Here is a 14,154-nt window from a genome sequence, read left to right as displayed (position 1 = left end):
TTTTTTTTTTTTTTAATTGTTTTCAAATGGAATAAGTCGATTAAAACCAGTAGAACTTCCTCAAAAGCCCAGGCTCAAATGCTCGTTCCTAGTCTCAAACACCCATTGACGGCCGCAATCGGAGAACAAATCCATTGTAAACCCTCTCAACCAAATTCGTTGTCGAATGGTTTCTCATTCTCATTTCATCCATTGAGGTACGTTATCCTCACTGTGACTTAGTTCTCTGGAGGTGGGTTTTTGAGTGTTATCTCTTTCAAATTTTGATTGAATTTTTGCCTTTTGGGTTTGGTTTCCTCTTCGCAGTTGTTTCTGATAATTTCTTTCTAACTCGTTCAAGCTGAACTAGGTTTTGAGGGCATGTCAATAATCCTCTGAGGCTCCTTCAAGTCCAGGTAACTTGTCAAGATTCTCTTCATAGGTATGTGGGTGTGTCTCAATTTGCCCTTTCCGTTTATAATAAATTGAATATCACAAGTGGGTGGTGTTTTTCAGGTGGGAGTGTTACTGGGTAATGTATCGCTCATGGGCTCGAGCGCTTTCAGCCCCAGCAAGGTGTTGTGGTTGCAGGGCCACTCCTCTAAGCAATCATGTTCCCAAATTTTACACAAGGAGAACCCCCTTTGCTGATGCAAAGGTCGCATTTGGTAATGTTTTACATATGCCATAAGGGGTGTTATTACCTTTTTAATATCCTACAAGAAGGTGAATTTCAATTTTTTAATTGATGGTGTGTTGCTACTCAGGGTCGTTATTTGATGTGTTGGGCATAAATGGAATTGGAACTGCACCTCTGAGACCCAACTACTATGGTTTAATCACATACTTGAATTTTCCTTATACGATTAACTGTGGATTTTGCACACTATCTAGATCAGCAGAAGAGATATTGTTGAATCCAACTCAATCTAATGATGTAATTGGCAACTTAGAAGATTCAAATGTTGGTTTTGATGATGTTGCCCCTACTGATGGGCCACAAATCAAAGATGGGAACAAAAATTTGGTGGAGTTCACTAAAGTTGATGTCAACCTGCTGCCTACTGTAATTCTTGTAGGGCGCCCAAATGTAGGCAAGTCAGCGCTGTTTAACCGGTATGGTTTTAGCTTTGGTGCTCCATCTGTTCTCTTGAGGAATACTAGTGTTGATACTAAACTGAAGCAATTGAAAGGTGTTTTGGATGTAAATGTTATATTATTGCCTACTATTTACTTAATTGTTTTTGGGCAATTGTAGTTTGATTAGGAGAAGGGAGGCTCTTGTGTACAACACTCCTGATGATCACGTAACTCGAGACTTCCGGGAAGGGATTGCCAAATTGGGTGATTTGCGATTTAGGGTATTGGATTCGGCTGGCTTAGAAATGGCGTCAACTTCAGGTTCTATTCTTGGCAGAACTGCAGACATGACTGCAAATGTGCTAGCAAGGTCTCAATTTGCAATCTTCCTGATAGACGTGAGGTTGGTTTCATGGATGCCTAACAAAAGAAAAAAAAATCATATTAGTTTCATGGTTGAGTTTTAGATTGAATTTTTGATTGTGCAATTTGGCTGAATTTTTTATTACACATAATTATGAATTCAGGATTCAGGAATCATCCGGTGCCTGTGGTATTTTTAAACTCTGAAATGTAAACTGGAAATTTTGGTGAATAAGTTGAAAATTCCAAGAATGAAAATTGAGAGGGATTGAATCAGGGCATGCTGGAAAAAGAAGAATCGTATGTGGTTGTTATGTATGTATTGGGATGATTCATGAATTATTCAAATGACTTGGGAATTAACTGCTATATGTTGGATGCTGGTGGATTCTTTGAGTGCATTTGTTATATGTTATGTAAACAGGTTGCATATGGTTAGTTAGGAATTCAGTCAACTTTACGGGTTTCCTTTTTCCCCATGGAATTTTGTAGTGTATTGTCATAACACACAAGAATGCTGGTTGCTAAACCATCAATTCTTACCCTTTGTTCCTTTTGAGTGCAAATTCCATTTACTTCATTGATCTTAAATTATTGCTAGAGCTGGACTTCATCCCATGGATTTGGAGGTTGGAAAGTGGTTGCGTAGACATGCACCTGGAATCTGTACTATCTTAGTGATGAATAAATCTGAATCACTTGATGATGGTGCCGGCTTGCTTGCTTCAGCTGCTGGTGAAGCTTATGAATTGGGGTTTGGGGATCCTATTGCTATATCTGCAGAGACTGGCCTTGGTATGGCAGAACTTTATGAATCTCTTAGGCCTTTGCTTGAGGACTATATGCTCCAGGTCTTAGATGGTAAGCCTTATTCCTTAAGGATTTGATTCTACAAGCTGAAATTTGCATTCTTGTGCTTTCATGATAAATTCTTCCAACTGTTGCTTAAGTTTTTTGATATATGTATATTTTTTGGGAGCATCCACCCTCTTCCAGGGCTTTAGTACGGGGGAAAAAGAAAATAAAGCCTGCTTTCACCGCTTTCTTGTACAAGTCACTTCTATGGCTTTTGTTTGACTTAATTGGGAAATTCTCAAAGAGCATCGTGGTTTAAAAAAGGTGGCATATGCTGTCTATTTGATGCCAAAACTTCTTCATGGAACCTAATGGTAGCCGTGAAATCCTTCAAAACCTATTGAAAGGGTACAAATCCTTATTTCATGTATAAATTTTTTACAGTTTCAGGTGGGGCACTTCCCCCTCCTGGGCATAAGGCGTCTCTGCCACAGGATATTGTAATGCTTTGGGGTGCAGTTAGGTCTGTGGTTTGTATTTTTGATATCCTTTCAAATGTATAAGGAAAATCTTGATTTCCTATAGAGACAGAGTGTGGATTTTGGAAGGCAACGGGATTGTGTATCCTACTTCTGAATCACACTGGTAGCGGTGTTGCTTGCATGACTTACATTTGGGATATAAGAAATGAGAGTGGAGCTGGTTGCTAGCGAGCATGATTTTCATTGTGGCTTAAATACTTCAAGCTTAAGCTTTTAAGAAAATTGGTACTTTAAAAAGGTATGCATTTGGTGGGAGGTCATGTTTTCAAACTTCATTGTATGTTTAGATTTCCAATTTATTGAGCCCATGTATAAGCCCAAAGGAGGCTGTTTGTGGTTTGTTTGTTTATGGGCCTATCACATATGTGGGCTTATGCATCTCTCCATGCATGGGTATGGGGTTGTATGTGAGGGAGGGTGTTAGAGAGCATGGTGTTCATTGTGGGTCCAAATCCTATAAGTTTAAGCTTTTAGGAAAATTAGTAATTCAACAGTTCTAAAAGTGGTTTTATAACCAATTCATTTCTTTTTAAAATATTTTCCAAATGGTGTTAATTTGACAAGGTCAATTGGGTGATACTCCATTTTTACTCTAGAATGATGACATATATTATCCTACAAATATGAGAATCTATGAAGGTGTGTAAGGGAATGGTTGAAGGCCAATTGCTAATTTCAAGTTTTCAACAATCTTATTAGCACTACAAGGAGCTGCAGTGAAAAAGAAACTATGAGAGTAATGGAGAATATCAAAATAGGAATATATGAGGAAACCTAAGGTGCCTTGTAAAGCTAATGGTCTTAAAATGGCACTCATGACCTTAAATAGTCATCCAGTAGGTGGTTTAACAAATCTAGAGTTATGTTTGATGCATGTCTGTAAGAGGACATTTTTAGATCTTTTTTTTTTTCTTTTTTTCTTTTTTCTTTTTTTTTTTTTTTAATTTTAGAAACAAGGATTTCATTATATTGAAATATCAATATAAAGACATTCCTCTGATTTGGGATTCATTGCTTCACACCTAAAATGCAGAAGAAGTAGGTGGATTGGTTTTCCTAGCATGAAGCATGAAAGTAAGTGATATATGGAAATTAAACATGTTTGTGATTCCTCAAGCAATTTGGAAAGAGAGAAACTGCTAATTTTGAGGATGAGGAAGGGAATGGGAGGATGTGACTATTGGTATTATTAGTTCAGTGGTTTTCTGGTGTTCCTTTTCTAATCCAATTGAGAGAGAGGGATAGGGGGTTGGCTGGGTTGGTGGTGGTGATATGTTTGTCATTGGGTGGATTTCATTTTGTGTACTTTAATTGGGTCTGGTATTCATTGTGCATCTTGTGTTGGTTGGATGAGGCTCAAGTCTCTTCCATCTGTGCAGCTGCATCTGGGGCACTTGCATGTGCTCATGTGTGATTGTAGATGTGAGTTAAGCTTTTATGTCTTCTTCATGGTGACTAATAAAATTACATATGCTCCTGTCTAGGAATATAAGATTGGCGATTCTGTTGTTGATTTCGTCCTTTCAACTTAAACTTCTAATACATCAGTGCTACTGTTTATATGAAAGCAATATTGTGTAATGGTTTTCTGTCACTATGTCATTCTTAGTTTTGTTATCATATGAGAAATCTAATCTAAACCATTATATTTCTAATCACTCAGAATTTTCACCTTCTGTTCTTCTGCCGTAGGGTGGAATGATGGCCTATCTATTTTTTGGGGGATCATCATCTTTTTAACTTCTGTTTTTTGATGGACTGAGCATTTATGTTGTCATCCTCTCATTTTTATACCTGCTTTGCCTTTGTACTAATCCTAGATAAAGGTAGTCAGGAAAATAGCTCCTGTGATGTTGAGGAGTCTAAGTTGCCGTTACAGTTAGCGATTGTAGGGCGGCCCAATGTTGGGAAGTCAACCTTACTGAACACATTATTGCAAGAAAATCGTGTTCTGGTGGGGCCAGAAGCTGGTTTGACAAGAGATTCAGTAAGAGCTCAGTTTCAATTTCAAGGGCGAACTGTTTATCTGGTAAATATAAAATTTTCATGCTTTGCACATTCTTTTTTCATTTTAAGTCATCATCAAACCACTTCTGAGTCAAACATCACATATTTGGAGTATATGAAACCCAAGGCATGGTTCAGATCTTGAAAATTTCTTGGTTGATATCTTAAATGTAACTTTCTAAAGGAACTGAAAAAATGTTAACAGAAATCAGAACTTACAAAACTCAAATTTGTTTTTGTACCTCTCTGAGTTTTATTTTATTTTGTATTTCCCTTCCTGAATTTGCAAGGTCCATTTTTGTAATTCACTTGCGTTCTGTTACCAATTCCTCATGTCAACCTATGCACAGACCAATGTCTCATAAAACTTTTAACTACAGTTATGCATTTTTCCCCTGGCTCTGGCAAGCTGTCTTGTCTCCATCCATGCCCTGTTGTAGTAACAAATACCCCTTTTAATTTCCTTTTTTTTTTTTTTTTCTCTCTTCACTAGCTTGCTTTACTACTTGTTTCTTTTATCCTTAGCATATTAGGTGTTTTTTCTTTTCTTTTTTGTTATGAAATGCAGTGGGACCCTAGTATGGTCCTGACTGTGAATTCTTTCCATTCAATTCTTCTTGGACTATACCCTATGATATCTGTCTATAAGATATTCAGTGGGGTCTGGCTATAGCGTGTTAAAATTTTTTTTTTTTTTTCATTTATTGCTGCTTGTGACTTTAAATGTGGACCGATCTCTAAATAACAAATGTACTGAATGATGTTATTGGGTTTGCTATTTAGGTTGACACTGCAGGTTGGTTGCAAAGGACAAAGCAGGAGAAAGGACCGGCATCCTTGAGCGTTATGCAATCGAGAAAAAGTATTATGAGGGCTCATGTAGTTGCTTTGGTCCTTGATGCAGAAGAGGTGTGTCATGAATTTTGTTCTTTCTATGTGTTCATGACATCATGATGAACCTGTGATATTCATAGATTTCTGCACAGGTGCTGAAGATTGAAGTCTTATGCCTTCTCTGACCAACTAGACTGTTCTTCTGCTGTTTTTCGTAATTACTAGATGTACATGATATATGCAATTTCCCTTTTATGTTCTGGACCAATGGCCAATTGTGTCTGGTGATCAATGCAGAAAATTGTATATCTGCTAGTGGTTGTTTATGTGCATATTTAGTGGGAGTGACACCTGTTATTGTTGCATGCCTGGCTGCTGGGAACCAATTGAGAAATGATGCCGGTCAGGCTATTGAGTATTTTTTATCCTAATAAATAGAAACATGAATACATAGACAAAGATACTAACTATTTACAGAAATGCAGCTGTGTTATTTTTGCCCCTACTATCCTGGTCACCTGACCTATTCCCTCAGCCTTTAACAGCTGGCATGGACATGATGTTCAGGCCTTTCTTTAAGATTATTAACAAGATAAAGATCTTATCTTTTTGTATGACAACATGAAATAAACATACCTTTCCTAAGGAAAACAAAAGAACTTTGTCAATTTAAAATTGAGAGTTCCACTTCCACCTTGAAGTCCATCCTCTCAATTTCCATAATTCTTTGCAACTGATTTTTTAGCTTCCTTTTGACAGTATCTTCCCCTAGGCTAAACTATCTGAGGTTTGCATGTGCAGCATACTTGCTTTATGTGTTATTCCTTGATTTCTAAATTTGGTACTGGTGCCTGACATTTGAATCAAATCTTGTGACTGGGAATTGAGGGAAGACTTTTTACCACTAGAAGAACTTGATGTCGTTATCTGACTTTGTCCTGCTCTCTATTTAACTTATTAGGAAGTTTGTGCTACTTCTCTGCCTAGAAATTGGGTTTTCTGTGGCTATATTGTGTTGTTGAAGATTTGGGCTGTATCATACATGAAACTAATTTTGGATATTTTTTTTTTTTATCCGAAAACTAATTTTGGATAATTAGCTAAGTTGTCTTAAGAAAGACACTTCATTTGTTGGCTATGCCTTACTTTTCTTAAAACATGGTTATTCATTCTTTCTTAGTCCCATCGCATAGGAAGTAGTAAATCACAGAGTGATGTTACTCTCTCTGAACCAACTTCCTGAACTACTTCTCCCATAATCTTACAAAAAATTGTGGGGCATGTCATTCTGTTTGTTGGAGATAATGATACAACTATAAAATGCTGTGCAGTTCTAACTTGGGATTGGTATTCCTGACTCAACTGCATTAGCTGGTCCTTATCTTGTGAACTGGTGTCCATGCCTTTTTATCTTTTGGAAGCAATTGCCTTTGCACAAGAGTATCCTTCTCCATGCCACTTTTTTTCTTTTTTCCTCCTGTATGTACTTTTAGAAGTTGTTACCTGGAGGGGATTTCTTCTTGATAACAAATTTTTTCCTCTTTCTCTGTGATGATAGATTGCAAATGCTAGAAGTAGTATGAAGCATGCTGAAGTAGTCATAGCTAGACGAGCAGTGGAAGAAGGGCGTGGTTTAGTTGTAATTGTGAACAAAATGGACCTTCTAAGAGGGAGAAAGAATTCTAAGTTATATGAGAAGGTCATGGAAGCGGTTCCTGAAGAAATTCAGATGGTTATACCCCAGGTTTGTCAATTTATCTAATTTTAGTGTCAGTATGTTGCTTTAGATGTCTAAGGTTATTTTTGTTATCATCAATAACTTTTGTTCTTGCATCTACCCAGAGAACGCTTTTTTTTTTTTTTTTCCCTTATCGCAATTTATTTCAGTTGCATTTCTCTGAGTAGACAACTTGTTACATGTTATTTTTTAGCTTCTGGATGTTGGTATAAGGATTGAAGAAGTTTTTGTTTTCTTAGTGGCGTTTACATGTTCAAGATGAGACAAATTTATTGAAGAGAGAATAATACAATAGAAGGATGAGGAACCATTGAGCCTAAAAGATTAAAGCTGTACAACTAAACAAACAAAAAAAGAAAAGAAATCGAAGACCCCAAAACTGCTAGAACTCTTGAGGGATTAAAGTAAACCATAAAAGTTTGTGTAACAGTGACCCCCTCTTGGCTGGATTATCACCCACCTGGTTGTCTCGGAAATGCACCTGAATTTCATGAGGGCTAAAAGGGATCTATAATCTCCAATATCAGGTGTTAAGTTTTGGTTTGAGAGAGGTGAAGAGAGAATTTTATCATGTTGATTGTTAGTCTTGACTTGCTAGTCCTCAACTAATCTCCTCAATGTTATAGAAAAAGAAAGCGATATTATGTTTTGTTTTATATTTCTAAAAGAACATTACAGATCTTCCATTGCCTTTCTGTTATGTATCACATAACCTTCAGAAATATAAATTAATTGGTTTCGGATTCATATCGTTTGTCTGCAGGTTACAGGAATACCAGTTGTATTCATTTCAGCATTAGAGGGAAGGGGAAGAATATCTGTGATGTGCCAGGTCATTGATACATATGAAAAATGGTGTTTAAGATTGTCAACTGCTCGTCTTAACCGTTGGTTGCGCAAGGTCAGTATGACAATAATCTCTTAGTCCTGCCCATCCTTCAAATATGTAAGTTGGGTTTTAATCTCTCTTTCGCTTTGCTTCTCTCTAGGTTATGAGCAGGCATTCTTGGAAAGATCAGGCTGCACAACCCAAGATCAAGTACTTCACCCAGGTGAAGGCTCGGCCCCCAACTTTTGTTGCCTTTATGGGTGGGAAGACACAGCTCTCAAGTACAGACCTCAGGTTCTTGACAAAGTCTTTGAAGGAAGACTTTGATTTGGGGGGTATTCCCATCCGAATCATGCAGCGGTCCATTCCAAAGAAACTAGGGGGTACTGGCAATACCAAAAGCACGTCATCTGCTGGAAGAACCGCTGAAAGGGTCTCCTCTGACAAGAGAAGTGTCTTCACTTCTGAAAACGCCAATGTAATTACATAGAAGGCATTTTTGCGAATATGTTTTCGGCCAGTCCATTAAGATGCTGAGTTTGAACTCATTACTCATAATCCTATGGTCACAGTTAGGGACTGTTCTTAAGGTCTTTGTACTGTCCAATACCCCGGTGTCCTATGTAAGAACCATGGGAATGAATGTAATGATAGCCATGCCCTGTTATTTATATATGCCATCTTCATTGGATGCTTCATGGAGGAAAATGTTTATACATGAAAACCAGTAATGTTTTGATACATGGGCCCACTCTACTGGTTGGACCTGTCAGACTGGTCCTTCACTAGGACTTGGTGATCAGCATTTTACATAATTGTTATGGACAGGTCTGAAGGGCAATAAATGATGCTAGGAGAACTGGCCATGCTGCTGAAACCTTTTGGACTAATTTGTGGAGATTTGGATGTAGAAATTATTGAAGTACGTAGAAATTATTGCTATCCTAAATAACCATTGAACTATCCTCAATTCCTGTCCAGATTTGGATGGTTGTGATTTCTCAGTGTGAACTCCTCTATGTTTCTGGTGCTAGCATGTATGAATATCATATCATGATGCCTTTTATTTATTTCTTTTCTTCTGTTCTCTTCTCTTTCTTTTAATCAAGTGATGAATTATGCCTACCAAAAAGAAAAGATTGGTCTCCTTTATGCTTCTAATGTTTCTGATGCTGCCTTTCGCAGGTTTGATATACTTTCGTTAAGGGTAACGTGAAACCTCAGATGCCGCCTTGATATTCTTTATTCATCCAGGTATTGTTCCTTTCTGAAAAGTTAGTTTCATTTGCTGGTCTGTCTTGTTTACAATTATCTTATTTTATTGTTAGATAAGGTGTAAATTTTAAAAATAACCAAGGTATATAGGACTTATACGATGGGTGCCAAAAGGGGACTTATTTAAAATTATAATATAAAGTGAGTTCTACCTTCTGTTTTCTCCTTTTATGGAGTTCTTCCTTTCTACCTTGTTGATGACAATGCATGTAGGAACTTGTTCTCTCTCAGGGATTTAGGAATCCTTGGGAGCATTTGGAAATCTATAGCCCACCCATTAGAAACTTTAGTGGAAGGATTGTGGAAGGGATGTTTATAAAGTGAAAAAGATTGGTAAAACATCTTTTATGAAGGGTGTTCAGTCTTCTTGGGTTGAGGTGGAGAGATTCCGAGAGCTGTTTTTGTATAAAATCTGCTTGGAGGTTCTATTTTGAGGAGGAAATGACCCCAGCTGATGCTCAGGATCTGTGATGATTTGTTGAAATTTTTGTCAATATTTCTATAAAATTCAACCATAGATGATGATTTGTTGAGAAAGGGATTTTCTTTCAAATAAATAAGTCATGAGGACAAAAAATTAAATAAGTAAATTAATATCAAAATTTTGTTAGAAAGCAAAAATTTTAAAAGTAATGAGAGATGTCCTCTATATAATTGAAACTTTGATATAACAAGAGAACTTGATAATAGATGGGTTTTTATTTTTATTGTATTCCTATTTTATGGTGCCAATTTTCACAAATAATTGATTAAAAGGAATGAAAATATCTCATATTTGTAAATCTAACCTCCCAATTTTTCATCTTGAAAAATAATCTGTTTTAGACATAGCTACCCCTCAACATATTGATTATTTAAATATGTATTTTAAAAGAAAAAATTATTTTTATAAAAAAATGTGAGGGTATTTTTGTCCAAAATAAATATTTTTTAGGGTTAAAATAAGAAGAGGGTTAGATTTATAAAACAGAGATGATTTCACCCTTTTTCAATCAAATAACCCTAATAATTATTGGTAGCTTTTACATTTTTCATCCTCCTCTTTAGAATAACTTTTGGCTTCTCTTTGCCAACAATTGAGATATAACACTAGCGAACACTAACAATGATGAGGTTTTTGACTAGCAAAAAATTGAACATCATGTGAAACAAGAATAAAATGAGGTTTATGTTTCTTAGAGTGTATGTGATGATGCTTTTTTATTAAGCATTTTTAGTAAAAGTGTTTTCTTTGTAAGTGTTTTTAAAAGAATTATGTGTCAAATATTTTTTTAGAAAACACTATAAGTAATATTTCAACTTATTAAATATAAAAGTGATTTTTAGAAACACTCTGAAACGAGTTCTTAGAATTTGTTTAATAGTAATTTTAAAAAACGCTTTTAATGTTTCTAATACTTCAAATTTTTATCATTTAAGTATTAAAAATATTAAAAACACTTTGTAAAACACTCTCAAACGCAATCTTACTCCGATATGCTACCACATTATTTCTTTCAGAAATCAGTCATGAGCTGACTATCACCACAATTCAGTGTCCCCTTCAACCAGGGCTAAATCCCCTCAATCTACATAGGCTTTGCTACCAACAGAAAACAAAACTCTAGGGCCTTTTAATATGCTTCCCAATTTGATCTTTTTTTGGCTCACAATATTATTATTGTTCCAGGTTTCCTTAGCTGAGCCCCAACATGGATCTAGCTAGCTAGCCAGCCAATTGGACATCATGGCCCCATATAAGCAAGTGCTCCTTGGGCTAAGTGAGGGTAATAACTCCACTGGGCATCAACCATCAACCCAAGGCTTGAATGGATGAAACCAAGCCTGGCCCAAAACTTCTACACAAAAATCATGCATATGTACTCTTTCTGTTTAGGGTAATTACCACTGTGAAATTGCTAAAAAAAAGTTTGTCAAATTTGTGGAGAAGAGTGCAAACCTGAAACTGGTACATAGAAATGATTTAAGGAACCTTAGAAGTGTCCAGAATGAAGTAGAAAAGTTGATGGAAATGAGAATTGGAGTAAGTGAGAATAACAGATGATAACATGGCCTGCCTCCCCCATCTTTTCTGGTATCTTCCTACTGGGACAAAAGTGAGGAAAGTGGGGCATTTTCTGAAGCTTGAGCAGTAAGGCAAGTGGGCATATGTTTAAGCATGCTCAAAGGCAAAAGTGGATTTTGTCCAATTCTTGTATCACTTCTAATAATTTTCAGAACTACATACACATTGAAAACCCAGAAATGGGTTGCCCAAATTGGAGGTTGGATTTCATATATCATGGTAGCCCAAATGATGGTCTCCTTTCGGATTTGCAGCATTCTAAGAAGGCTTAATTATTGAAGATGCTTCACATTTATGGACATGATCCAATGTATAGATGTTTTTAATAGACAATAAAGTATTTTGTTTTCAAAATTTAAAGAAAAACCCAAAGTCCCAAGCTAATAATTAAGAGAAAGTGATAAAATGGCAAGATGAGAAGCATGTTTCCTTGGAAAATAAATATGACAAAAAAAACAAAACCCTTCAATTGTCTTGAAAAATAGCTCAAAACAATGAAACATATCATTTACAGAGACATCTATATTAGCATATACAGATCAGGGTCCGAAACAAAACATACCCTCTGGTACACCAACCACAACAAAATGATGGAAAAATAGAAAAATTAGAACTAAGAAAAAGATGAAAAGCCCCCATGCCCATCTCCCTCAGCTGGAATTCTGCAAATTCGACAATGACCCATTGATGTTGGAGCATTCAAACAAGGCCTTAGCGTTCATCTCTCTCTCAAACCTCCAAATGTAGTTGAGCCCCACTAGCAGCTCAGTTATGGCAGCTTCGGTCTTCTCTTTATTTGCAAAGTACAGTGTCTGCAGTAGAAGGACATTGGTCTTCTGCACCAAATTCTGCTGCTCAAAGCTCCTTTCACTTTGCCATTTTATCATGTTATGTGCTAATGGCGACAACCACGCCAAAATCCTCCCCAAAGCATCCTTCCACTCTCCGGCCAGCACCGGATCACTCGCTGAAAACCCTACTCCTTTCAATCTAGCCCTCAAGGATGATCTTATACTATCCGGCAGCATGCCATACACATCGTCCCGGGCATCCACCCCCACCAATTGAGGAGATTTTATCATCTTTTCTATCACTATGATCAAGTTGGCATAGTGTAAGGCTAGAGCAGTGGCGCCTAAGGTGGTTGGAGGTGGCTTTAGGAGCTTGGAATTCAGGTCGAAGAAAGTATGAGCATGGTGGTCTTTCTTTTCTTCTAGTCTGGGGCTTTTCAATGGCCCGGAGACGAAGTTGCAGGAACTAGGGTTTTCAGAGGGGTGGACAGTGGCAGAAGCTGAGAGACTTCGAGGGAGAGAAGCTGGATATCCATGGCCGATTCCGAAAACAAGCTTGATTCTTGCTAGAACTGTGAAGATTGATCGAGCGAGCATTGAAGTAACTGTGTCGAAGCTTCTGTTCCAGAGAGATCTGTCTTTTAGGTACTTTACCTCCTGTCTCTGCCAGAAAATCTTCTGCTCTAGATCAATCACCTTTTGCTCTTTGATCGAAGCGTCATGGTCGGTACACTGTAAGAGCTTCCTCAACCCATTCTCCATTATCGAGAGCTCGTCCATCTCCCTATAAAGGGTGGCCGTGGTGGTCACGTACCGATCCATTTTCTTGTTCTTCCCTTCCACCTCCTTCCAGCCCAACACCCACCCATGAGGATCGTAACCCGAGTTTGCAAACTCGTCAAACAAACGCTCGAAGGATCGGAGATTCAAATCCTCGCACCGCTTGCTAATTCTGGAGACGGACTTGGCAACATGCCTGAGATTTTCCACCATTTCCGCGCATGCAAGGCCGAGAAGGAAGGCCTCGTCATTGGACACGATTTTACGAACTCCTTCAAGAGATATAGAGTCGTTGCGGACCCGAATTATGCTTTTATCAGAGAGAGATTGCCAGAGATGGAGGAGCTTGGACATGAGGCCAGCAATCTCGAAGGCTAGGACTCCAACACTGGACTTTTTCACCACCAGTTTGGTGGTGGGTGTTGTAGTTCGGACTGCATCAAAACTGTGGGATATGGCGGTCTTGACTTTGATGAGCCATGTTTCTAGAGCCATGTTAAGAGGAAGAAGAAGAAAAATTAATTAATGAGATCAAAGTTTGGGAGATGGGGTTGGGATTGATCAGAGAGACAAGAAAACAGAGACAGGAAGAGGAGAGGAAGAGGGAAATAATTGAAGAGTGGAGTTGCAGAGATAAGGCTAAAAGAAGAGCATGAAGATGCAGGCGTAAGGCTCGTGGGATGTTCAAACCATTTCAAATACTCTAATAAGAAAGAACCAGAGAGAGAACCCGAGAGAGAGAGAGAGATTGCTTTGTTTAATATAAATCCCATAACCACACTCATAGAGAGAGCGTGTCGGCTGTTCAAATAAAAGGGTCCCTTTTGTCCTATATGTTTAGGGAAGCACTCTCTCTAGAAGAGCGTAAAGCCCTTCACTCCTAGGGTACCTCTCTCCCTCTCCCTCTCTAATATCAGCTTAGTGGGCAAAAGATACTTTTATGGCATGTTTGGTTGCCAAAAAAAAAAACACTTTTTCTTTGACACTGTTTTCTTCAACAATCAAGCTGTGCCATCCATCATTATTGGCCTTTTTTCCCTGGTTAGTTTGTTTTTGGGCGTATTAATGCCCATTGG

General features: G+C 37.7%; 2 protein-coding genes across 8 annotated transcripts; one reads left to right on the top strand and one right to left on the bottom strand.

Annotated features, from left to right (window-relative positions):
* The first annotated feature begins 56 nt into the window (after positions 1 to 56).
* On the top strand, positions 57 to 9,607 carry LOC117933632 (GTPase Der). Of its 7 annotated transcripts, XM_034855093.1 has the most exons (12): positions 57 to 197; positions 350 to 421; positions 496 to 647; positions 747 to 1,095; positions 1,238 to 1,462; positions 2,024 to 2,283; positions 4,580 to 4,788; positions 5,550 to 5,675; positions 7,159 to 7,344; positions 8,102 to 8,239; positions 8,328 to 8,645; positions 9,353 to 9,607. In XM_034855093.1, exons 3-12 carry the CDS (start codon positions 515 to 517, stop codon positions 9,356 to 9,358), a joined length of 1,950 nt encoding a protein of 649 aa, XP_034710984.1. In that variant the 5' UTR covers positions 57 to 197; positions 350 to 421; positions 496 to 514; the 3' UTR covers positions 9,359 to 9,607. The 7 variants fall into 7 exon arrangements, with proteins under 7 accessions (XP_034710984.1, XP_034710980.1, XP_034710985.1 ...); XM_034855089.1 differs by lacking the exon at positions 9,353 to 9,607 and having other exon boundaries at positions 350 to 395; positions 8,328 to 8,863; XM_034855094.1 differs by lacking the exon at positions 9,353 to 9,607 and having other exon boundaries at positions 4,586 to 4,788; positions 8,328 to 8,863.
* Positions 9,608 to 11,908: 2,301 nt separating this feature from the next.
* On the bottom strand, positions 11,909 to 13,850 carry LOC117933633 (protein PSK SIMULATOR 1). The gene has a single exon (XM_034855095.1). It carries the CDS (start codon positions 13,571 to 13,573, stop codon positions 12,158 to 12,160), a length of 1,416 nt encoding a protein of 471 aa, XP_034710986.1. The 5' UTR covers positions 13,574 to 13,850; the 3' UTR covers positions 11,909 to 12,157.
* Positions 13,851 to 14,154: the final 304 nt, after the last annotated feature.

The sequence above is a fragment of the Vitis riparia genome, chromosome 16, assembly GCF_004353265.1.
Source record: "Vitis riparia cultivar Riparia Gloire de Montpellier isolate 1030 chromosome 16, EGFV_Vit.rip_1.0, whole genome shotgun sequence".
Lineage (NCBI taxonomy): Eukaryota > Viridiplantae > Streptophyta > Magnoliopsida > Vitales > Vitaceae > Vitis > Vitis riparia.
Note: the sequence above shows the minus strand (reverse complement) of the source record. Positions and strands in the feature narration are given on the sequence as shown.